Raw genomic sequence first — 26,474 nt, 5'->3', positions numbered from 1 at the left:
AATGTACTTCATTTTAGGAGAGCCACAGAGTGCTTCAAACTGAATTTTGTAAGTATTTGAGGTAGGCAGCTTTTCCTCTAAAACGCAGAAGCAATTGCGCTTGCATATCTTAACTTCATGGTCCAGCTGAGGAATATTTATCAAAATAGTAATTAGTTAATTCTCTGAAGGAGGAAAATGTATTTACTGTTAGTGAGGAAAAAGATAATTCTGGATGGGAGAAGGAAATATGTATTGAAGGCTTTCTAGATTAATATGAAATAGGATTTCAGGACATAAACTCTGTATGAAACTAAAAACATCTTTCTTCTAGTGTAAAAGGATGGGCCAATCTATGGGCAAATAAGAACTACTTGTTTTTTGGAAAAATTTACCAAGACCAAATTTTTATGTGTTTATATATAAGTATATGTATGACTTCTATAACATACATATATACACACACACACAGAGCTATAAAAATACATATATGTATATACATGGTATCTTTATGAATATATACACATACAGCTGCACATTTAAACACTGCAGATCAGAGGTTTAAGGCTTTTTCTAAGACCCTGCTTTAGAAGATAAGCCCTCAGGGAAGAAAGAAGGTGTGTTCAGCTTTTCTCATATAGTCTGCGGTCTTTTGCTTGGTTTTCAGAGCCTTTCTGTTGCCAACAGTGTTACATGGGTTCTCCAGTGTTAAGCTGATATAAAGAGAAGCAGACTCAGGGGAAACAATTGTATTAGTTTAGGCTAATTCTGATTTAGCAACATCTTGAGCACTGCTGATGAAAACTAAGAAGATTAAAGTCCACATAATCTGCGGATCTTTATGTAAGTGAAGTTCAAATTACCATAAGCTCTTGAAGTCATTGATCTGAGGATCAGGAAGACGGGAAGAATGACTTAAGCAAACTCAAGCTGCAAATCCATGTCTTTGGGTCGTCCCCCCCCCCCCCCCCTTTTTTTTTCTTTTCTTTTTCCTCTCTTTTCTTTTCCCTTTTTTCCTATTTTTTTAAAATCCCTTAAAAATTCTTTAGTATAAGAAAATGAGGGTTTTTTTCTACCTTCGTAGGGAAAAGGAGCTTTCAAAGGATCTGCACAACTGTGTCTCTTACTCAGTTAATGTGTGGTTACATTGGATTGATGGGGGCTATTAAATGCTGAAAGCCACTGATTGATTATTTTAATGCTAGCATACTCTTTCAATAAAAACTGCTTTTGAAACAGAAATCTGCCTTTATAGCAATACCATTTTACTGGCTGTGGCTATTGTAGCTTCTAATTCTTTGTATCAATTAGAAATGAGGGAGTAGATTTGTGATGCTCAGTGGATATGTCCAGATATATAAGAAGAAAGCCAGCAGGTTCAAAGTATGAAGTACCGTTGAGTTGCGCAAGTTTTCACAATATTTAATATTTACAGACTTGAAACAATGTTTCTGTGGATTTTCTACTAACATTGTGTCTTTTTAATCTGTTATCATTCATGGCTCCATTGCAGTGCTCAGGGATTTGAGGTGACCTCTAGTATGGGATGGTACTTGGGTGTGCATCTGCGCCACTGACAGTTCTTCAGAATCTAGTGTAACCATCCAATATACCTGTAGTGACAACCAAACCATGCCAGGGATTCATTGGGAAGAGCAGTAACGGGGTTGGGTCAAGCCATTTCAGAAGCGTTTTGAAACTGACTTCCAGTGCTCAGAACGTTTTCAGATGTCGTTTTTTTTAAAGTGGGAACTTAGCCTGAGCGTATGGCAGGTGAATTTAGAGCTCAGGCCATAGCCATGTATTTAAAAGTGGCTAAATTGCCTTTCTGAAATACTGTATGTTGATAATATTATGTAGTTAATGTTGTCACAGGAAATACATTGCTTTGGCCATTAAAATAGACCTTTTAAGACTTTTTTCCAAGGGCTTAAGAAGTTTATCACAGACAATATTTGCCTGTGAATTGTTATATTACCATGAATGCAGGTTGGGAAGGTAGAGAGGTCTGGCCATCTGTAAGGAGCTCCTGCGCTACCAGTCAAGGAACCAGCCCTACCTGAACTTCAGAGGCCAAGATATTTACTAATAAAGTGAAACTTCTTATTTAGGAAGAATTGGGTTGTTTTTTTTTTTCCACTTTCTAAATGTTAGTTGCTGCTTTGAGATGAATTGCAGCAGATTACCATAATAATAATGTAACAGACCACCTAGATGCTGTTAATAATGAACTTGATGAAATACCATTTCTGGAATGAAGTTTAAATGAGCTTCTTTTTTTCTGCAGCAAGTAGAATGAGTTGTATCAGAGAGTGCAGAGTTTTTCTGTCACAGATCAGTTAAAGTACCTCTGAACTATCAGGAAGGACTGTATAATCTGAATGCTCTCTGTATACCATCGAACTCTGAGTTACCATGTTCAAGAAACAGTTGAGTCAGATTTTAAACTCTTAAGACTGAGTTGTAATAAGTTATTACAGTGCTTTTCATATTTAGTGCAAGATTCTGTGCTTGAAAGGATGGTAGTTTTTGTGTTGAGTAGTGTGATAGCAATATGAAGCCGACTGAAGTAACTGAAAATATTGTCTTGATTTGAAATTCAGAATTGCTATATTTGCAGTACATCTATAGCTTATAAATAAACAATGTATCTCTTCCAGAGGGGAGGATAGTTTTCCAAGAATACAGATTATTTTCTTATCACTGGGGAACAGAGCATGGCTGGTGATACCAGGTTCTTCCCTCTGATAACAGGCAGTAAAAGACTCCTCTTGGGAGACAGTACATGTTAAATTGGTCATTTCTCAGGGCCAGGATGGGAGCCATACATAGAATGTCTGCAGAGGAATATGAGGAAGATGAAACTTCAGTGGGATTTAGGAAGTGAATGTACTGAATATACTAAGGAATAATCCATTTTCTAGTCTGCAGGTGCTGTGTGGAGAAAAAAGAGAACCTTGTTTCATCTTAATTTGAGTAATCTGCTTTTCTGCATATGTAAATCTTATGCACATGTAGATTCCAATAGTTTGAATATGGCTTCTTTTATAAACCTTTAAAAGTGGTCTATGTTATGATACTTCAGTTTCATAAGTTATTTTTCTTTGCATGATTTCTACCTGGGTCTTGTTTAAAGGCTATAAAACAGCAGTGGTTTAATGTCCTTCAACCAAAAGCAACTTTACCATTACCATGTTTTTATTTTAAATGATGCAAAATACTCCACTCAAATATGTTTCAGTGCATTTTAAAATGAAAACAGACTAATTTTTGTTGTTTTACAAGTCTTGAAGTGCTAGAAATTTTAGTTCCATTGGCCAACATGAGGATCTGTCAGTGTGTGTGATCTCTGTGGTGCCACAGATTGCTTAATCTAATATGTTGAATTTACTGCATATTGCATAGCTTTCAAAGTATAAAAATGAACCATCCATAAAAGATAGTTATAGTATTCTAATTTTGAAGATTTTTATTATGATAGTGGGAATTGTTTGTCTTAATTGCCTGAATCTGATGTTGTGTGTGGATCAAATAAAACCAAAGCTAAGGAAAATCTTATGTGGGAAAATGTTCTTTGTCCTTCCAAACTACAGCAGAATCAACTTTGTGTTGCATAAAACTTCAAATGGAAGAGAAAATCAGAACAATATTTAAGATGATCAATAATTGTGATTTTCTTCACTGCTTACGCTATCACCTTTAATTGTACTGAGTTAATTTAGTGTGACTTCATAATGGGAAAAATGGTTAGATAACTTGTTCTGATATTAAAGGAAGATAGTGTGTATGCAGCAAAGTAATGGTCTTTCGTTACCTTTAAAGTCCATCAAAATCTTTCTGTGTCTTTAATGGATTCTCAGCCACAACTTACTGTTGTTTTGTTTCATGTTCTGCTTATATAGCTTTAGTAGTAGCTAAACCTAAGAGTGAGAGCGGATGAATTAAATTCTGTATTCCATTTTATACCATAGCAGGTTCATCTTATGTCACTGGGCCAGCCCTGAAGGGAGTATTTTTTTTTTTTTCAGTTTCTTTTCTTTCTAAGCCAAAGCACATGGAAGACTGTGATTTGATTTAGCTTCTGAAAGTGCATGACAGATTCATTTTTTGTAAAGCTCAACTGAGATAAAATAGACCTGTAGAAGTTTTGCCCATAGGATATTTTGTTTTTAAGAAAATTACTTTCTTTTGTAGGGCGTGAGCTAGAACATGCTTTTAATTCATGTAGAATATGGTCCTCTCATAAATGTATATTTTATTGCTAGCACCGTATGGCTGCATGTATGTTATAAAGGCTGTTCATGCTAGTGGGCTCTAAAAGAAAATGTTTAAGTGTCTTTAAGGTCAGAGGAATTGCCACACCCCACACCCCCCGCCCCCCAAATTATTAGCTCTTTTTCATATTTTAGTGTTGACCTCTCTGTTTTCTCTCACAAGGAATCTATCCTTGAAGCTGTCGAAGGAGGTGGAGCAAGGAGAAGCCAGGTACCCTCGTGTCAGCCAGCTGGCTGGCAGCCCATCTGTGGAGTGGCCTTTCGCTGGGCTGGAAGAAGGTGGAGGCATTGAGTCTCTGCCCTTCAGATTGATGCTCCAAGACTGCACGGCTGTCAAGACACTGCTTCTGAAAATGAAGAGGGTTCTTCAAGAGGTAATCACCCACTTATTTTTTACATTAATATGTTTCAGCATTAATGAACCAAGCAGCAGAAAAGGGTCAGTAAAGTTTATGGACTTGATGTCTTTTAATATGTCTTGAATACATGGAATGGATGCAGAGGTATAAATAGCCATGCCTCAACATGGTGAAGGTCAGAAAGTTTATACTTAAGAAGAATTTAAATGATCCTGCCATCTTGGTGTCCAGAGTGTAAAGCTTTTTTTGAGCTTTTACTAAAAAAGGGGCAGGGGAGGCCAACTGCTTCTGGGCAAAATACATTTTATTGTTTTCTTCCAGTATTTTAGAGCATTTGAGTTTTCTTACTACAATTGTTACCTGTTATGAAGTCACATGCAATTTAATCAGATGAGAGATGCAGAGGAACAAAAAATCTTTTAAGTTACAGTACTAAACGTTTGCCAGCTTGAGTTTGTAAATGATGGCTGAAATCAGATTTTCTAGACCATTCACTGGGCCATTCCTAACAATTTCAAGAGTCCTGGTTTGTTTGTCCTGCTATATTCTCCTGCTTCCCCTATGGATTGCTGGTGTTACTTAGAAAAATTTTCTTTTTTGTCTGTTTGCCTTTAGAATGTTAGAGAAATAAAATTATTTGGGTTTTTTTTTTATACTTTCCAGCTGTGGAGCCTTAAATTAGGTATATGCTGTGAACTTTCATCTTCATTGTTAGCGAATTGCAGTTTGCATTATGTTTTGATCTACAAGGAGGTTCTGTTTGTTTCTATCTATATAGTTCATAGAAATACAGAGGGCTTGTTCAGAGGGATTTCTGGAGCTCCATCATCTCTGCTCAAAGCAAGGCTGACTCAGAAGAGGTTGTTCAGATCCTTGTTCACTTAAACTTTTGGTATCTTAATGGGGTCTCAACATCATTTCTGGGTAACCATTCCAATATGTGACTACATCATAGTTATCTTTTTTCCTGAAGATGAAACCAGAATTTCTCCTGTTGAAGACTCATATAATAAGGACTGAAAATAAATTGAAGGGGGGGGGGGGGGTGTCAGGTTTACTGCCCGCTTCTAGGTCATCTGTATCTAAATTCAATTGTTGTCCTATCTGAAAAGATTTGTCAAAGGTTTGCATGATAGTTTGCAATTAGTCTTCCTAAACAGCTCATTGGCAAGCTCCAGGCTTTCCAGTCTCACTATGAGCTTGATTTGTGCTGTATGGATCCTTAATGCAGTTCTGGGCTACTGAATCCAGAACTGAAATCATTAATTCTCCATTAGTTGCTTTTTTTATAATGTGAGAATATAGAGTGAATTTAAAGGATTTATAACTTGATTTTATCTGGAAGTAAATAAGAATTATGATATTATATGATGTAGAAGCTCTAACATTCAGGTGGTGTTATTGGCAGCATTCTCTGTTGCTTTGAACGTGAATAATTCTATAATGCTCAGGAAAGGTCATTCTTACCATGATGGTAAATGTAAGAATTTTAGTTTTAACTTAGGGTTCCATTAAACTTGTGTAAAAATCTACTGTTGTTTTCTGTTTGGAAATATGTTGTACCTTTCAGTACTTCATCTTGAAAAACATTCACCAGGTGATCTCCACAAAGGAACATAAAGTATTCCATGTGACTCACTGGAATTTCATGTCCATTTACTAATACCTCCATATGTAACTCATTGATCTTATTTTTTCATCTTAATCATTGAGTCTTTTACTTTTTTGTTCCTTTGTACTATATAATTTTCATCTCCCCAGCTGGCTATAGCATAGTCTGTCTCTAGTTTTCTTTTTTTCTTGCCCTATGAAATCAAAATTTTTGTCTTCCTATATTTGGATGTCCATATGTGCTGTAATTTACCTTAAAAAAGCCTGATTAGCTACTTTGAACAATGAAGACATGACCCTGAAATATGTTAGACTGAAATGACACGACTTGATTATCTTCAGAAATTCAGACATTTATATGTTGATGTCACTTTTAAATTATTAGTGAAAAATTACAGAAAAATATAATCCCATAAAATTGAAATACTGTATTGAAGAATCTGATAAATAAGTCATCTGAGCATATTTATCAGACATTTTCCATGGAGAAGATCCCTTGCTTCCATTGCAACTAGATGTAATTTTTTTATCCAAAAACCATTTCTGCCCCAACCAGTATTATAAATCAAACTCAGAACAGTACAGAACAAAAGACATAAAAGAAAAATTCTTACCATGGAATGTGCAAGCATTTTTAGATGTAGTAAAGCATAGTCTCTAGCAGTCTTTAATAGAATTGAGATATTCCATGCTTGCAAGAGTGTAAAATAAGATTATATATTTATAAAAATAATAATATGCCACATGTTTTCATCCACTTCAAAAATATACGAAGTGTACAAACTTTGTTACAAAATTAAGTGGGTTACTACAAAAAAAGTTGCAGTATTTCTGTTTTATAGCTGATATTACGCACCGAAGAAGGAATTACAGTAGTGTATACCTTTTTATTGAAAAATAACATGCTAATTGAGTTAAAATATTAGTCCTGTTATTCAATGTAATCCTTCTTCTTAAGCGCTGAGTGCTGCTTCTAAGGAATAATTTAATTATGATCTGCCAAAATGTAATACTAGATAGTAAAATATGTAGGGTTTTTTTTGCTGCAGTTGCTTGTAATTGAAGAATCTAAATGGAAAAACTGCACACAATATATGCTATACTGTGCTGCAGACTTACAGGGTTGTTATTAGTCTTATCTTGAAAAGGGAAATTGAAGACATGGCAGTAACTTTCAAGACTGAGAATGTTTTTAGCCAAAGGTTAATGAATGATCATTCAATTAAGATAATTAATTACCATTTCACTTTCAGTGAAAAAGTCTTGAAAATGTCTCCTAATAATTCTTTATGGGTTGGGCCATGCAAGGCTCATAAGGCAGATTGTTTCCTACGGTTTTGGGAAACCTCACTGATCAAAGCTGGATAGTCTGGAAGGCCCTGGCAGGTGAGGAAACTCAGTGATTTTCCAAGTGCTCCAGAAGATCTCTCTCAATCTTGTCTGCAGCTTTTTCTCATGGATGTTCCATTTCTGAGAGACAAATCTGCGATAAATTGTGTGACCAAGACCTGTGGGATGCATGATTTCACGAAAAAGTGCCACCAGAGAATGACCTGTATTACGCAGTATGGGCAGCTTGATAAAAGCCACTTCAGCACAGAGGACAGTGCAAGCTGTTTTGCAACCTGTCCATGATTTCGTGGTTTCCCTTTTCTCTCCAGCTCTTGGATGTTTATTTTGACTGTTTGGTTTTTGGGTTTTTGTTCTCTGAAAGTCTTGTAGTTCAGAACTTTTTGTCAGTAATAACTCCTCTCATTTTAAAGAGAGAAGACAAGAAAATATGAGTTGGATGGATGAATTTTGGAGCTTTGTCCACTCCTAAGAAATTGACTTTTGACCTTCTAACTTGAGACAGGACTCTCTGCTCTGAATGTTTCTGCAATTATTCTCTGTCATTTTTGGATCCCCCATTATGGGGGGAAAGTATAGAAAATTGATGTTCTATACTTTCTATGTTTTATAACCTTTCTGGCAACCTATTTATTGTGTTTGGCCAATGAGCTTCTGAAAACTAGACTGTAGCTTCTTTCTCACTCATTGCTATCAGCAATAATGAATATATAACACCTCTTAACCAAGCAATATGTTGGCTTTCCTGTACTCTTCCAGATGAGAATGAAATTATTTCCATCTGTTAACTTTTTTTTATGGCTTGAGTTATAGGTGGCTTAGACAATATCGAAGTCTGGCTAATCGAGGGGACATTTAAGACCTTTGCCTTTTTAAAAATCTTTGGTCGAACACTTCAGGCAAAGATATATGAGCAAAACTTGTTTGGTTTTGGCTTTGTGCCTAGCAAGAGAAGGTCTTTTTGCTGAAATAAACAGAATAAATAAATACTATTGTATTGGGAAAGAATCCATGTAGTCAGTGATAATGGGGTTTTGTTCAAACTTTAGTTGTTGAGCTTGTAGATTAATTTTACTGAGTGCCATAATAAAAATAAAGTCTTTAGGCTTGTAGAAATAGTCATATTTTCCATATATTCTTTATGAAATATATAGTTTATCAGCTACATAATTCTACTTTTAGGTATTTTTAAGGGTCTATCAGAAGTGACCTTACCAGTTGCTAATCTAGAGAACTAAGATGTGTTGTCTGTATGTTTGTGTAATTTGGAATATAAATTATTCAGCCCATGGTTGGTTTTTTTGGAGCTCTGCAAAACACCATGCAGACTGTCGAGTTTTAGCTAATTGCTACAATTAGCAATAGGACTAAGTCACTTTGGACATATATTCCATACTGTGTTTTACTAATTAATCATTTATTTTACTGAGAGAAATTGCAGCTGCCTGTGGCTGTCATTAAAAGTTAATGTGTCCGATAAAGTGTCTTTAGATTACACTTGGAAAAAAAAAAACCTAAAAAAAAGAGAAGTGTGGAAAATTATGTCAAAATTGCTGTGAGACGGGCCATTAGTGTTGCCTGAGATTAGTGGGGCAGAGTGATACTACTCAGGCTGCAATTAGTCTGTCAGATATCACTGGCTGCATTACTTCTCCCCATGTATCTTTCACCTCATCAGTAAAATAAGCATAATTATAGAGTCCCCTTTTATACTGCACTTGCAATCCACTGATGGAAAGTACTGAGAGAAAGCTAATTGCTGTTTGCTAATTGCTGGTCAATATGGAATTGGCCTTAAACTGTGGTTTTTAGAGACATTAAAGCATTTCCTTCAGTCCTTTATGAAATGTATTATATATTTGCTAATACTGTGTTGGCCATGCTAGGAGCCAGTTGCATACAGTGTGAAATGCTGCAGGTTTTCTTCTTTAAGTAACTTTGTAATTAACTACTGTAGCATTGCTGGTTTATTCAACAACTCTGCATCTAGTGCAGTCCCTTTTATCAAGTAATTCATGCTGGAAATTGGTAGTTCCTTCATTTCATGGTATGTTGACACTACATATACTCATAAATTTAAATAACTACTAATAAAAAGTACTAGATTTAGTAATAGAATTTAAATTTATCATGTTAAATTGGCTTTTTCACTTGGAAATATACATTGTCATACCCATGCCCAGTTGGTTGCAAAGACAGGCAGAACACCCCATTGTTGCACTTCAAGTGATTTTTTTCTGTGAGTGTATTTCAGAGTGGTAGAGAATATTGGGAGCAAGTGGATATGATCAGGTATTCACTTCAGCAATGAAGAGGTTTTATTCTAAGATTATACATTATAAGGTATTTAATAACAATGAACAGACAGTTCATTTAGTTATGCATTCCAAGGTGCAGGACCAATTCTGTCCGTTCCATGTGATGGCACTTAGATGACACAAAGCTGACAGGCCTGTAGATTCTGGGAGCCTCCTTCCAGCCTTTTTTGTAGAAGAGCATCACATTGGCTAACCTTCAATCAACTGGTACTTCCCCTGTGAGCCAGGACAGGGGGGAAATGATTGAAAATGGCTCAGTGAGCTATTCCACTGGCTCCCTCAGTTCCCTTGGGTGGATCCTGTCTGGCCCCATAGATGTGTACATGTGTAGCAGGTTGCTGGCCATTTTGCCTTGGATTATGGTGGCGTCATCCTGCTTCCTGTCTTCCAGCTCTGAGTTGTCCCTGAGGACAACTGATCTTACCAGTAAAGATGGATGCAAAAGCAGCATTAAGTTCCTTATCCTTTGTCACTTTGTTTCCTCCCACAGCCGATAAAGGATAGAGAATCTCCTTAACCCTTCTTTTGTTGTTTATGTATTTACAGAAACTTGTTTTGTAATTTTTTATGGCAGTAGCCAAATTAAGTTCTAGTTGGACTTTGTCCCTTCTACTTTTCTCCCAGTGTAACCTCATGAAGTCTTTGTTGCCTTTCTGAGTTTCCTGCCTCTTGAAAAGATCTTAAATTATCTTTTTTTTTTTTTTTTTTTTCCCCTGCAGTTCCAATCAAAGCTTGCTGTTCAGCTGCACTGGTTATCTTCTCTGCCAGCTTGTCTTTTGGCGCATGGGGATTGGCTGTTCCTGTGCCATTAAGATTTCTTTCTTGAAGAATGTCTAGCCTTCCTTGACTCCTTTTATCTTTGTGCTTTATAACAGATGCTCCTGGACAGTGTGTTTGTTCATTTGCTGACACTCTTTGAGTACTTTAGAGTGTGAGATTAGAGGTTGTGATCGGTGCACAGCTCTGGGCCTCTGCAGAGTCACACTAATCCTGGTTCAGTAAAAAGACCTTCTGAGTTGGTTCAGCTCAGTTATCAGTTTGTCATTGCCCATGCTCACATCGAAGTTTTGTTGAAGGCTACATTCAGGATGTTTTTTGAGCCACACTTTGGCATTATGAGTTTGAAATGAATACCCTTAATTTTTAATACTGAAAATGGAAAATAGCTCTTTTTCTCTTCTGTTTATTCTGCCACTGGCTTAGTGGCTTAATCTTTGTAGATTACATGTGTCTATGTGCTGCAGCCTCACTGAAACCAGATTGACAATGAAACAAGTTCTCTTCTACATTTAGAGCTGCTGGTGATAGAAATGTCTACTCCATGTATTCAGAAAGCAAGTGATGAGTTTTCTTATTTCTCCTGTGGTTGTCTGAGTGAAACATTTTCATATAGCAGGGCAGTGTGGTCCAGGTCAACACAAATTTGCACAGATTGTGCCCCAGCCTCCTCAACAAGCCCGGTCTTAGCAGTACCTTGGAAAGAGGCATTAAAAATAGTAACCCTATTAATATGTAATGTTGCTGCATCAGCGGTTCTGTGCAATTGGCTGTGATTAACCTGTGGCAGAACGCCATAAAATTATAACTGTTGCAAAACTGAAACCATTTTCTCATTTAGTACTTCCATGGTTTTGATCAGTAGCTGCAGGTCAGTCAGGTAAATCCCACCAATGGAGCTAATTTCACCAATTGCATTTTGTGATAAATCTATAAATACTGAAAAGTGCACTGCAAAATAATGAGCAAATGGTGGAAAAAATCCAGAATGTAGGCAAGAGTCTACAGAAAGAATTGATTATACTAAGTTATTAGGGCTCCTGAGTAATTTGAGTTAAATGACAGTAGGTAGATGGAAGGGTTTCTGATAAAAACAGACAAAATACTGCCAGGTCTAACAAATTTCCCAATAAGCTGCCCAGTTATACAGGTTTTTTTTTAAGGAAAAAATGATTGAAAATAGGAGCGGTATGAAGATGAGTGTGCAGCATCTAAGCTTCATTATAAGTGATTTCCCTGCAAATTTATTATTGTTATGAAAATGCTAACTCATCAAACAGTTTTGGAATTTACAAAGAGTATTTCATATGAGTTTTAGAGCTGATGCCATTACCTTCAAGTCAAATAGGTTAAAACCAAAAAGGCTTGTCCTCATCTAAATAGTTTTCAACTTCTGAAGCTGTACATTATATTCCTCCTATACATTAAGATTTTTTCTTCCTCGTGATAGGTTTCAGAGATTTCCTGGCACTGAAAAATGACTGGTTCCATAGATAAAGCAGTAAAACTGGTTATATGCAACTGTTGCTGTAAATGGATATTCAAGAAGAATAAAGGTAACAAAAATGTAGGTCTAATACTCAGGCAGTGGAGTGCCAGCTGTACATATAGTTACCCATTTCAATATTTGTGTTCATATATGACCATAAGGATGATTGTGCAGAATTTAACTTTGATTTCTTAATTATCTCTAATACGTTGTTCATCCAGACTTTCTGAAAGAGGAGAAAGGAGTCGCAGGAGAAATTCTCACAATTTGTAGCATAGTTGAATCCTGGCATAGCTCTGTGCTGCAGATTTGTTTAATGTTGTCTCTGCACACTGCATTTAATTGCTTTGCAGTCCAGTTATCAGAACAGTGCTGATCATTTTTCTAGTGGAAGAAAGAAAAGATATGAGAAATGCTGATACAGCATGCTTACAACTGAGGACCCTGATCTAGTAGATGTCATCTTTGCTCACTGCAGGGCAGTTGGACTGTTAGGATTTTATAGTTTTGACAGAAAATAATGGTGCTGATTTTATGCAGTCTGGCTCCACTTGAATTCATGAAGATGAAGCGGTCTGTTTCAAGGCTTATGTGATGAATGCCAGGGACAGAAAAAGAAACATGTTTTTGAAAAGTGTTTAGAAATTGCACATCAGGGACATACCCTACACCTGGTTATGTAATTGTCCAGAGCTGCTTGGCAGGCACATTTCACGAGCATTTGGTGTATCTAAAGAAATACTGCATATTCTGATATTTTGTATTTCACTCCATTATGTACCTTAATATTACAAATACAGCAGTTCTCTGCCTCTGGTCAGAGCCTCAGCTGGGTGGGAAATAGCAAAGGTGCATTTAATCCAGCTGGTACTTTGTGCCTTGTCAGAATGCTGCTCTCTTCATCTTTCTTTCTCCTTACATGTTTGTGTTCATGATGAGTTCCCTTTACAGAGACAATAATTATCCATGTGATATGATATGCAAAGTTACTCATGCCTAGCAATTGTTTTAAAATTTGAATTTAAAACTCTCCTCTGTTTTCCTCCTGGATTTAACAAAAAATACTGAAAAGTTGTCAGAAAAAGCAATATCCTCATCTACAAGCTGAAGAGGAAGATTCTTGTTTTATTCAACAGCTCTTGTGTCAAATCTCTGCCAAGATAATCAGAATAGGAACAAATATATGTTCAGAGATAACTGATGTTGCCCCAGCAGAAATTCAGCATGTTGTAAAGCAGCCAAGAAAGTTGTCAAACTGTATCCTTACACCTCTTTTAAGAAGGATAAATAGAATGAATGGCTAGCCAAGGATCACTTATACCCTAGGAATTTTATTTCTCTTATGTGGCACTATTTTTCCTATCCCTTTTGGGCAAATCACTATGGTGGGGTTTTGGGGGAGTTTGATTTTGTTATTAAATGTTTTATTTTACTTTATTATATGAAGAAAACAAATCTCTGGTCACAGCTGCAAACTGCCACTGTGGAAATAAAGGAGCAGTTTCCATTATTGCCACCCCATGCAAAAATCTCTTCTAAAGATTTTTCTTCACGTTGCATTTAAACAGTGGTATAAAATTAGATCAGTGGTGAAATAAGTTCTTAAATCTCCAGTGTACAGCCATGCCAGCCTTGCTCATCTGTGTAAGACCTCTGCTGCTAATGAACTTCTGGTAGTAGCATACAGAAAGAAGGCAATATTTGGGTCAATCCTTCTGCTATGAAAATGAGAATTTTTCTCACCAGTTCCTGATCCCTTTTTGTTTTCCGCCTCTACACTTTGTGACGCAGCTTTGGATCTGTTGGTGTCTTAAATCTGTACCCGTGTCCTCATGCACAGTGTTGTGGAACGACAGTTGCTTTCAAAATTAAGACTGGCAGGGTGCACGTAAAGAGAAACAGTTTAGTGGGTCTGAATGTTTTATAGCGAAAAGATTTAGCTAAAATCATCACTTAATAAGTGAGCAAATCTCCCACATGAACAGGACCTTATCTGATTTGCCCCATCAGAAAGAAGAACTTTGTGTAGATTGCTTTTATACTGAAACAGAAATGAGCCTTTTTGGAGTAGTCAAACTGAAAATTCAAGGTAGAGTTTTAGATAACCCATGATACAATATTGCTGATCACACTAACTTTTGTAAAACCAGTCAACTATCTTAAGTTTTGCTGTCTAGTTTTTTATTTCAGCAAAGCTCTGTTTCAAACTTTGTTGAGGCATTAGAGAGCTCTGCCTTGATGTTAGTGAGCTCTGGACTCCCTGAGTGAGTATAACAATGACATCAAAATGGATTCACGCTCACAGGTTCTGTTTGCACGTGGTTGTCATTATAATTCACATTCTGGTGGGCCCTGGCTACCTTTTTTCATTGTGATTGTGTGTGTGTGTCTGTGGGTGAAATGTGAGTAGATAGCTGTATAGTATTTATACATTTTTACAGTAAATTACTTAAGAAGATACATGTGCTTTTGTAATACATAACTAAACATTGCTCACAGATATACCTAATATGTGCCACTGTCTCTTGCTAGTTACAATGATAGTTGCCTTGAAATTGCTGCTAGAAAGTGAACCCATGCCAAAAATATGTTATATAATTTCCAATAGAAAGTATTTTTAGAAGATGTTTCTTAGGCTGAGCTTTCCTAACCTATGTCATTCTGTCATGACATTGTTCTTTCACAACTGATTTTTCTAATGAATATGAACTTCTACTGTATTTCTTTTGACTTCTGAGATGAAGGTCTTTGTAAGTTGTATCTGTCTTTATTCAGATGCCATTATGTTTTAACAATGCAAACTTCATCAGTATATTTTGTAGGCCATATTTTGCCATATGCTGTAGTTTGCTGATACAATACGGTATTTGACTCTTGCTTTGTTTAGTCATATAATTAATTTTTTTTCCCCACAACTTAAGCATTTTTCTGACTCTCATGTGTTTATGGCATCTTTTTCCAGCTTCTTGAGCAATTTATTAGGATGATTGACTGGTTGAAAATTTAATTTTTTACTATTTATATCCCAGCTTTTACAAAAATATAATTACACAGTATTATTTGGATAAATTATTTCTCACATTCTTGTCACTTCAGGACTTGGATTATGTGCAGCTTAGTTGGCTAGGATTAGTAAGAATTAATATAAAATAGAGTACTAGTATTAGAATTAGTACAGAATATTCTTCTTATTATTTTAATGTTATTAAATTCCTTCCTCTATATATTTGTATCTGAATGTTGCAGAGGCTCTTAAAGAAGCATTTATAAATATCTTGACAGTATTTAAATCATAGAAAAAAATAAGTTTTGTATGAGCTTTGGCCCTCTGATATTATCATTGCATAGTGCTGTGCTTTCCACGGTGTTTAAATGGGGTACTGTTTATGAGGGATTTTCAGAACTGTGGGCAGATACATGAAATGCAGTGTAATCTTGCAGAGCGTACTGGAAAAAAAAATTTGAGATTTTAGTAGTTTGATACAGTTTCTTACGGAATATGTTTCTGTGGGAGTTGGAAGGAGATGTAGAATGATGGTAATTTCAAAGCCAGTGCTTACTTTAATTCATGTAGTAGAATTAGTGTATAAATAGATAGATGGTGAGTTTCCAGAACCACATTATTCTTGTTCTGATTTTTTTTACTTTTTAAGATTTCCAAGATTTTATTTTCAAGATTGCATTTAGTTTTGTCTGTTCCATGGTTCCAGTGCAGGATTTAATTCCAATTTTATGGAATACAGATAAGAATTAACCTTTTTGGACATGCTGGGAACAGAAAATACTTGTTCTTATGCAGCTGTTTCAATGTGTCAGAACAATAAACATATACATACCTTTAAAGTACTTTTTCATTCATATCTTTTGGGGAAATGCAATACCAGCAGTGATAGCTTTACTCCTGTGTGTCATTCAGAAAGGATTCTCTGTGCAAATTACGCACACACAAAAAAACCCCAAAAACCTTCCTTTATCCCATCTTGGTTTTAGTGTTAAATTGCAAATTCCTCCCATTATCTGGAATATAGCTGCAAAAGGGAGAGGAAACAAAGCACAGATGCAAAAATAGGAACAGGAGAAAAAGTGGTGAGATAGGAATAAATGTAGACATGCTTTGCTGGATGGGGGGGTGGTTGTTGGAGCTAGTCTGGCACCCTGGCTGGCCTCCTTCTGTATTTGGTATTTGCTGAAGCAAGTAATTTGTCCTGACAGTAACTTTGCCAGTACTGCAAGAATCCTATTTCACTAAGATTAACAATTTCTCCCTTGTTTCTAAGGGCAAATATACTGAATTTCTTGTTTCTGGATCTTCTTGTCATGTTTCTCCTGTGGTTTGTGTGTGTATGCTTTAGCAAGTGTATACATGAACTCCAGATGTAAGATCAAGCAGCTGAGTTCTTTAGCTTTCTTAAGGGGGGTGGGGTTTTTTTTTTTGTTTTGTGTGTGTTTGTTTTTTGGGTTTTTTTTTTTTAGTTGTTTTTTTTTCGTTTTGGTTAGTTTTTGTTGGAGCTGGGGGGTCAATACAGTTTGCTATTGCAAGATTATGAGCTCCAGCCACAAGGGAAAGCAAGAGGACTAAGGTTTGGGGTAGCCATTATTCCAGATGGCTTTTGGAGCAGTAAAATGAAATATTCATGTACTGTCTGATGAAATCCTCGTGGCTTTGGCCCGTGACATTTTTCAGAGCCGTCTTGCTCATCGCCACTATGGTAAGAAGTTCACTTGGCTGCTTTTGAATGAAAAAAAAAATTGAAAGAGTGAAAAGAGAGAGAGAAAAAGTGTTTATAATTGTATAATGTACAGTATTTATTCTGATTTAGAAGGATGCTGGATGCTGAGGCTTCTGTATTCCTAGATTAGGGCTTAAGACAGAGCTTTATTTAGAGAGGTTTCTGCCTAGCAAAAAGCATTGATACTTCAATCACAGCTTGTGATCCTGGCAGTTAGAGAAGATGTATTATACCCTAGATGCCAGAAAAGAGTGGGCTTGTACCAAAGCACTGTTTAGTTTCATGCCATGATTGGCAAACTACAGCTGAAATTAAAATAATGACATTAATTAATAAAAGCGCTATTTTTTTTAAAGTAAACTCAGGCACGAACTGTAGTTTGTGGTTTTTTTGGATTTTTATGTGGACTCATTTCAGCAATTTTAATTTTGACTGAAAACAACAAATCTGAAATCTGCTGTTTTTTTCAGTTTCAAGTGCTGATCCTGCTTCAAGACGCGGTCTTGCAGCAGAAGTAATCAGATAATCACTAGTACAGTTTTTGCCATGGGTGCCTGAATTCCAGTTTTCTGCTTGACTCCAGTGCACAGCAGCTCAGTTTCATCATGATGCACAATCCTTCGCGAAATATATGAAGTCAGTCTGGCAGCGTGAATTTAGAAGACCCTCTACACAGGCACTCCTCATACACTGACCATCTAGAAAGGCCCAGCCCAGATCAGCCATCCAAGCTGACATGAAATAATTGGGGTGTTGCACACAGTGGGCACTTGTAGGGACAAAATGTCCCACTTCTGTTCTTGTATGTAAAGCCAAATGCAGGCACCAAAACTAACTTCTGGAAACAGTGACTTTTTCCTACACAGACTCTATCTGTGTAGAAGCTAGTTTTTTGAAGCACATCCTTAGATTACCCTAACACTGAATAGTGGACTTGGAATGGTGATTGTAATACTTTAACTTCTGTTGCAATAGATTAAAGAAAATGATGACAGTATGATTTTACAGGTACATTAGGGTCTAGAGAGGAGGCCATATGAGGAGAGGCTGAGATCACTTGGTTTGTACAGAAGTTGACGCTGGGGGGGCAGATCTCATAATGGTGTACAGCTTCCTCATGAGGGGAAGCAGAGGGACAGGTACCCATCTCTTCACACTAAAGACCCAAAGAATCAGCATGAAGCAGTGTCATGAGTAGTTCAGTTTGGATATTAGGAAAAGGTTCTTCACCTACAGGATGAAAAAGCAAAGAAAAAAAAAAGTACTAAAGATCTAGTTTAAATTTGGAGAGCCAGGGATCTCAACAGCTTGACAGAGTTTCATACAAGGCCTTTGTGGGCACCAAGAAGCTTCTGTGTCTCTGTGCAGCGCAGATGCGTTCTGATCGGTGCTAGGTTTATAACTCTGGTCTTGTGCATGCTGATGGGGAATTGTGCAGTCATCAGTTTTATCTTTAACGTCTGCCTATTGCAGTTGCTTTGTCTTTGACTAGGCAGGGAAAAGATCTTTAGCTGTGGAAATTAAAAAGCTTTGTTGTTGTTATTGTCATTTGATTGATTACAGCACAGAAGAGTTACTGTATAGGTGGTTGCAGGCTAATTCTGTTTACAAAACAAATCTTTACCTGTAAGTAGAATAAATATTGTCATGCTTTAATGTAACCTTAAGACTTTTTTTAAGCCAGATTTCAGAAGTTAGGTGTTTGCAAAGGTGTGTTCATGATTGTTTCACCTATACCTCCAGTGCACCATCACATTCCAGATAGGAGTTGGACAAAAGGCTCTTCAGACCTATTTTTAGAGAACAGGGATGATGCTGTTCTTGATCTGCATTTGTCATTTGTGTTTTAAGCACTTGTAAGTGTCTTGTGAATGTTGCAAGATACCAGTATTTTCTTACTCCATTCAGGAGTTGATTAATTCATAGCAAATTTCTGCTGCTATGTGTCGCTGGCCTCTTGTTCTGTATATTCATATCACTTTTTTCAATATCCATCTTTCAGTGGCTATCTGACATATAAAAGGTCAGTTCAATAGATGCCAATCGAGAAGATAGTCCAAGTCTTTCCAGCTCCTTTTAAATAAATTTTACATGATTTGTTGTGGAAAGATAAGTGTTTGTTAAGGGGTCTTTTATCTATCCTCTAAAAGTGAATAGATTACTGTACAGTTACCATAGAATTTTGTAGGACTTGAAAGACCTAATAAAAATGTAGCATTTTCTATGGAACCCTATGCATTGACTTTGTTGTGTTTTCACCTTCATTTGTTAAAGGACAAATATAAATCACTAAGTTCATGCCGTTCTCTGTTTAGGGCACATGGATCCTTGTATTCGTAATAGTGCTACATCCTGTACCATATTTATGATTTTTTAGATTTTGCAAGCCTTGTTGCTGAAATGTTTACATATTTTTATTATACAAATTTAGTGTTGATGGCTTTCAGAAATGTAACTGAAGTAATTTTAAAGTTTATGCATTTATATGTTTATACATATATAGGCTTTTGGAAGCAGAAACAAGGTCATCTTAAGTTCCAGTAAAAGCAGGATAAAAACTTGTGAATACATTCTGAATCAATATATAGTTTCAAATGAAATCACACCCTTAGTCTCAATCTTTGAGAGTTTTAGTACCACCTGAAATATATGCAGTTGTTACTTGTCTTTGTGAACTGGTAGGGGTTTTGTTTTTTTTTTTAAATAAATAAGGTTCCCTAATCAGATTATCAGAATCAATAGACCTGGCTAGAAAGGGCAAACACAGCTTTGAAAAGAAGTATTTAAAAGTGATGGCATGCAGAGAAAATGCTCCTCAGGATACCTGAGATTACCTCTGAAATATTTCTAGGTGGGAATAGATTTGATTTTATTTTTTTAGATCTGTTTATATGGAAGATGAGCAAGTTGTGTGTAAAAATTCCAGGAGGCATTTTCAAGTAGATAGTTTTACTTGCTTAGCAGTTGTTAAACTGTGACCACTGTTAAATGCCTTCAGGGAGCAGAAGCAGTTGTTTTAAAAACAATGTATGGGATGGCAAGAACTTGGTGATGTATTCTGCTTCCTTCCATTTCAAAACTTCTAGCAAATGTTTCTAGTAGTCTTAGTTTTTCATTCTGAAAAATGTGATAGAAATCCGGGAGATTTTAATCTGGTGCTTTCTCATTCTCTTATATGGAATGGATTTTGCTCTATGCCAAGGCTACAGCACATGGATTGGGATAGCATCAGTCTTTCAATACCAGGAGCAGCTGCTGACTGCTGCTCTTAGAGGAAGCCAGAGAAAAAATGATGTTTCATTTCCTGCTTTGCTGTTCTTTCAGGCAAGATCAGGAAAGATAAGGGAACTAGTACAGTTCTTCCAAGAGGGCAGCTCATTTCCTTCCTTGTGCCTGCTCTGCTGCACTGACTGCAGCTCAGGACAACTAAACCTCTGTGTTCTTTGGATTGTTAGCTTCAACACCTTAGTGGCAGGAAGGGAGAATCTACTGGGCAGTCACCAATTAGACCAGAGCAATTTCTGAGTAGGAGAAGTAAGGTTGGAGGAGGAAGCAGTTTATTCTTCTGTGGGGCTGAGAGCACACTGGCAAATTCTGGCTCCCTTTTGCATTTTCCATGTACCAAAAAATCTGCCTTTATTTTCAAATTAAGCAACGTTTACTGGCCTTTCACGAACACGTAGAGCCAGAAACGAGTTGTTGTTCTTGCAATTTACCTTTGAAAGTGTAATATAAACATACATGTGTGTTTTACGGTGCCTCTGTGAATGTTCTCATATTTGTCACATGCAGGTTTGCCTTTAAATATTGAAGAATAAATGAGCTTGAACAGGCAACTAACAAGACATTTCTTCCTACATGGAAGACTTGCATTTATGAGCCACATATGTCCTACTTGTATTTTCAAATGACAAGTCTTGTCAAATGGTGAACTTGTTTTCTGCCTGATGTTCACAGAGATGTTTTTTGGTATTTAGAAGTACATCTGCAGACTGCAGATCTAAACTAGTTTCACAGAATGACAGACCAAACTCTAAACACTGTTTCTGAATGTAAGAAAAGATGAAATTATCCTTTAAAATTTTCTGTCAGTCATTATAAGTGATAGCAAGCTTCAATTTAAAATTGGAATGTAGTGGAATAAAAATAGCTGGGAATAAAATTAAAAGAGAACGCAGGGAATCTAACCTCTACATGGAATGCCGCTTTTAAAAGCTTTAAGGTAAAACCCAGAGGTGGAAAAATATATAATTTTCAGTCTGGAAAAATATTGATAGCCTTAAAATGTGTCTTAGCATGCCAAAAATAATCTTTATGGTAATGAACATTCCTCATATTACCTACAGGTAATTAGAAATTATAGAAGCGGGCAGGAGACCTTGAATTCATGTTAAGAAAGTAGTACAGTGAGGGAGGAGGGAGAGTAGCTAATGTGTACTGCTGCCTGGAAGACAACATGAAAGATCATCGAAAATAGATTTAATTTTGATACTAAATCAATATTGTGGTAGGAAATGGGAGATGAAATTTTTCCTAAAAAAACCCAAATATGTAAAATTAGATCTTCATTGACTATTTTTAATAGTAGGTTTGAGAATAGTAAAGAAAGTTGCAGCTGCAACTGTGAGGTAGTTGCAATAGTAAAATAGTTGCAGCTGCTTCCCTCATTGAGTAGAGTCTCTCAAAGATATAAAGGCATTTAGATGTGGCTTTGAGTATAATAGATGGTAGTGTCCCTTTATCAGACAGACTGGAAAGGAAAATAAGTGTGTGTGTGAGGGGAAGGAGAGTGTTACAGGCGCTGGATAGGAGTGGTAAGGTGTGGGAAACAGAAAATTAAATATATCTTTCCATAAAAACATATAAGGAAGAGGAGTATCCTTCCTGAAGCTGTTTGCCAATATGTGCACAGGAAGGAAATGAGAATACAAGAACGGAAAGAGATTTCTTTAAAGTAGTGTTAAGGTATAATAGGAGCCGTGGAAATGTTTGTATATATTCAGACATAGTACACTGAATTCTCAGGAGGACAGCTTTAGGGGTGGTAGTGTGTGCCTTGAAGTTTTCCCATGTTATTTCTGTAAGTAAAAAGTAACATCTTGTAGGATTGAGTTAAACTGGCATTTGGAGTTCATTGGTGAGAAATGTGCTAGCTGTGCTAGTGCTGCTTTCAGTCTGTGGTTGTGCTGGGACTCAGGTTTGGGTGGAATTATCATGGTTTACTGTAAACAAAAGTATATGAACTTGAACAAACACCATAGTATTCAGCTGCCTTCAATTTCTTCCAGAAATCCAGAGAGCCTTTAGTGGCTTCTGGAGTAAAATGTGAGCTTTTCATGAGCCAGATGAGATTTTTATGCTGTATTTCATAATTTCATACATAGCAAGAAGTAAAGGAACAGGTGAAGATAGATAAACAATTTAATATAAACCTCAGTAAATATTATTCTTTTGGATAAACTGTTCTTAAGGTTCCTCTTGAAGGTCAGGAGTTTTGATGAGAGCTTCAGAAGTTGTACTTCCTGAAGTACCTAATTTCATTTTCAGGGTGTTTTAAGGGGAAGAATCCAGTCTTCCTACATACATTCTTACAGACTTCTACCTTAGTATAAACTGCACTCTTCAAAGTTATGTACACTACCAAGGCATAAAGTAAGTATGTTTAAGTATTGAAAGGGCTCGTTTCAGTTCCCTTACTGTAGATGTTGAGTGCCATTGAATATGCTGCATGGTAATCTCATCCATCTTCTAGCTCCAGCTGTAGAAGGGTCTCCTCCATGTCTTGTGCTATATCTGCTGGCCTCTGTATGATTTATATACCTTAGGGTATCTCAGAGATACTCGCATTTAGGCAATTGACCTGCTCCCTCAATCTCAAATCAGAAACCAAACATTTCATAAGAACTGCAACCTACTGGAAGAAATGTTTTTACTATGAAAGTGATGAAACATTGGAACAGGGTGCTCAGAGAGGTGGTGGATGCCCCATCCCTGGAAACATTCAAGGTTAGGTTGGATGGAGCTCTGAGCAACCTGATCTGGTTGTGGAAATCCCTGGTCATTGGATATTGGACAAGATGACATTCAAGGTCCTTTCCAACCCAAACCAGTCTATGATTCTGTTGTTGCATTTCTGTAATACTATAGACCACAATAGAATATAAAGTGAGAATAATGAGAGTTCTAAATGTGTTTGCTGTGCTAAGGCTACTTACATTGGGGTATGCATTCTGTTTTCCCTATTTAAAAAAAACATAAGCTACTTGCATTCTTGTAAGAATGTCTTTTAAGAACAAGATTATGAACAGGTATTAAAAAAAGCCAACAAAAACCTCTAAACAAAACAAAGCAAAAAATTCCACAAGCAAAAACCATTAAATTCAGTTTATGTGGAAGTCTCTTTGCCTTTTAGACAAGAAAGCATAAATCTCCATTTTTCAGCATTGTTAAGCATGCAGGAAAATAACGCTGTTACAAGACTTAATAGCAGTATCAAGCCCACACAGCTTGGCTCTATCTTTCAGAAGAAACTTTTCATGTGAGGCAAGAACGACACTAAAATGGCACATCTAAGAGCACCATCAGTGCTTTTCTGCTAGGTTTAATTTCTGAAGCTATGGGCTGTTGCTTTTGAAGCCCAGATTTCAGCTGGAGTGTGTATTAGATTTAGTGAGCTGTTTGATTTCATTACAAGGCATAGGTCTGCTGCGTTTCTCTGATGGCACAATCCACCTGCCTTTGCTGAGAGCGCTCCCGCGGGAATCAGAGTGTTCGTATGATGATGAAAAATTAAACCTTCCGTTTGATGCTCCTTTTATTGAGGCTCTGCAAGAGAATGTTGAAATGCCTTCAGTGTAATAGGCAGCTGGAGTAAAGTATTATCCATCAGCGTGGGCATAATGATTTATGTGAATACATATTTGTCACTGTATGTGGTGACAGACTCCAGTGAAGCTCAGAGCATTCCTTGTGGTTACCCAAGGAGTGTTATTACATTTCCTGTTAGACTTTAATGCCTTTGTTGTTGTTGTTTTTGTTTCTTGGTTTTTTTGGGTTTTTTTGGGTTTTTTTTTTTTTTTTTGTCTATTGGTTGTTTTTATCAGTTTCTCTGTATACAAGAGAAGGAGCACTACTTGTGGCAGTTAATTTTTCTCTTTGTAGCAATTTAACCTTCTCAGAGCACCTCTCTACACACCCCAAAAATACAAACTTGTCTAAAGGAACTGTCAGTACTGGAAAGGAGCAAGTACAGCAAATATCTGCACTGCAATGACTGCAGCTTGTGTGGATAGACTTGAAGCAATGTGACGTGGCTGCCACATCATTAAGCACAACATGAACTTCAAAAGCCACTGGTGTCTTTTTGAACAGGCTCTAAAGCAACCTTCGTGCCAATGTGAACTCCAGGCTGCTCCAGCTTCCTTGCTGGCAGTGCCCAGTTCAGCTGGTTGAAATCTGGGAGTGGAGGTGTCCTTCTCAGCAGCAGTGATTTTTGGTACATCTTTGCTATGGCTTCAATTTTATATAGGTTTAAGGAACTTTCCTTTTAAATTTTGAGAAGAAATATGAGGGCAAGTCCTACAAATTCATTGTAGTTGCTTCAGTTCTGTTGTGTTTTGGGTGGTGTTATTTGGAAGGCAGCAAATGATTCCCACCTCCCCACCTATGGTCTGGATTTCTGCAGAATGTTGTTGTTTCTTCTTTTATATTTTTTATTTTATTTTAAAATACTTTTATTTATTTATTTATCCAAAGAACATTAAGTCCAGTTTTAACTTGAACAGACTTCTATTAAAAATTTCCTATGTAGTGGTACAAAGATCTTTTTAACGATCATGTTCATAAACTCTGTAGCCTCTGAAGCTAATAATTCTTTAATGAGTAAATTACCTCTTCATTTCTTTCTGAGGCAACAATGTTATCCCAGCTGTGTGATTTTTTTCAGGGTATTCCCAAAGACATAAAAAAAAAAAAATTAGCAACAAGGTCAAAAACCCTTAAGGATTTCCTACTAGCAATTACATTCATCATGTGCAGCTCTCTGGTGGCTTTTTGGCTTCACTAATTGCCTATAGTGTGAAGTAATTTCTAAAATAGCTCATGTGCCTCTTGCTTGGGTGAAGGCTAGAAACTGGGCCAAAAGTTACAACTGTTAAATCAAAACAGAATCCAAGCTATTGAAAGTCAATGGGTCTGTCCCATCCTCTGTCTTAGCTAAGCTCAGATACTTCTTCCACTTTTTTTAAGGTAAATTAGTGTTTTTAAACCAACCGGTTGTCATTATGCAAAGGTGTGTGGTTTATCAGCTGCTCTCTGTGAGCTGGGGTGGAGTTCTGTTTCTGATTCCTGGTAACATCCAGGGGAGATTCCCTCTTGGAGCTACTGCAGCTTAGCAAGGAACCATCAGACTGGGGTGTGGGACCCATGATGTGTTATTAGTGTGAGTCAATACTGGGACATTGCCCGACCAAGTTCTCTTTTCCAGAATGCTCTGCTTCCCAGCCGGAGAGGCTGGCCAGGTTGTCCCACAAAGAGGCTATTAGGCAGTGGGAATCCACACCCTGCCTGCTGTGTGTACATCCACACAGCATGATCTGCCACCCCTATTCCACAAGCAGTATGGGAACCATAACTGCTTTTTGGCAGGGATTTTTTGCACTCTTTAAAATATTAAAGGAGTTTTTGTCCTGGTTTTCATTCTATTTTATTACTGAAGATACAAATACAGACCCCAAAAAAATCTTGCTTTCTAATTTCCTCTTTTCCCTTTTTTTTCCCATTACCTGGGAAGAATTAACAATATGAGGAATAACACTTCTTGGGATTGGTTTTCCCTTAAATCAGTTCAGTCCTTCACAGTGATTTTGCTCCTTGCCTTTTTTTGTTTTCCTCTTTTTTTTTTTTTTTTTTTTTTCTATTCTTCTATCTCACAGCTCATACTATCCATGTAGCCAGTACAGACACCCTGAACAGTGTATTTTTTTTTAATGTTTCACGATAGCAGATCCTTGAGGATAATAGAGTGTTTCCCCATAAATCAAGTTAAATTGGAAGCACTTGGCAACAGTATTTTTCTGTGTATGTGTATAGAAAAGCTTTTTCATCTTCCATCTGGATGTTATGGGTAGAAATTACTGTAAATTAGAAGGTGCTGTGTTTCTGTGATGGCATCTTTTATTTTTGATCCCGAACAATCAGAATATATTCCAATCATTTTTGCTCTTATGTTAGGATATCACATTTTCTTCACTAAATAAGGTTTGTTTGCTGGAATGAAGGATGCATTTTATGCTTAGCTTGCCAGAGTGCCCCTTGCTATCTTTCAATGTGACATCATAATGGTTTGAATGTCTTTTTCTTTGCCTATATCATTTGCAGTATGGGAAAATTAAGAAATCATGGCTTTAGTGTTGCTTGTCAGGAAATCCTGAAACTGTCTCTTACCTTATACCTTCACTTTTCATCTTCTGCAGTTTACTAAAAGAGAGCAAAAGTAGTTTACATTTTGAGTGACAGTGTGGCATCAAATAGCACATAGAAAAATGACAGCACAGTTTCTCAAATAGAAACATTATATATGCAGTTTA

At 36.7% G+C, this 26,474-nt stretch overlaps 1 protein-coding gene across 11 annotated transcripts in view; it reads left to right on the top strand.

The window, feature by feature from the left end:
• The window catches only part of CCSER1 (coiled-coil serine rich protein 1), a 617,316-nt gene that overhangs the window by 237,168 nt on the left and 353,674 nt on the right, over positions 1 to 26,474 (top strand). For all 11 annotated transcript variants that reach the window (XR_012055746.1, XR_012055747.1, XM_072928594.1 and 8 more), the window contains one exon: positions 4,417 to 4,627. Coding sequence is in view for 9 of the 11 variants with exons in the window: in XM_072928594.1 (XP_072784695.1) it covers positions 4,417 to 4,627 (211 nt within the window). In the remaining 2 variants the exon portion in view is untranslated. The remainder of the gene's footprint in view (positions 1 to 4,416; positions 4,628 to 26,474) is intronic.

Source organism: Taeniopygia guttata, chromosome 4 (genome assembly GCF_048771995.1).
Source record: "Taeniopygia guttata chromosome 4, bTaeGut7.mat, whole genome shotgun sequence".
Classification (NCBI taxonomy): Eukaryota; Metazoa; Chordata; class Aves; order Passeriformes; family Estrildidae; genus Taeniopygia; species Taeniopygia guttata.
This window is presented reverse-complemented; position numbering and strand designations above follow the sequence as displayed.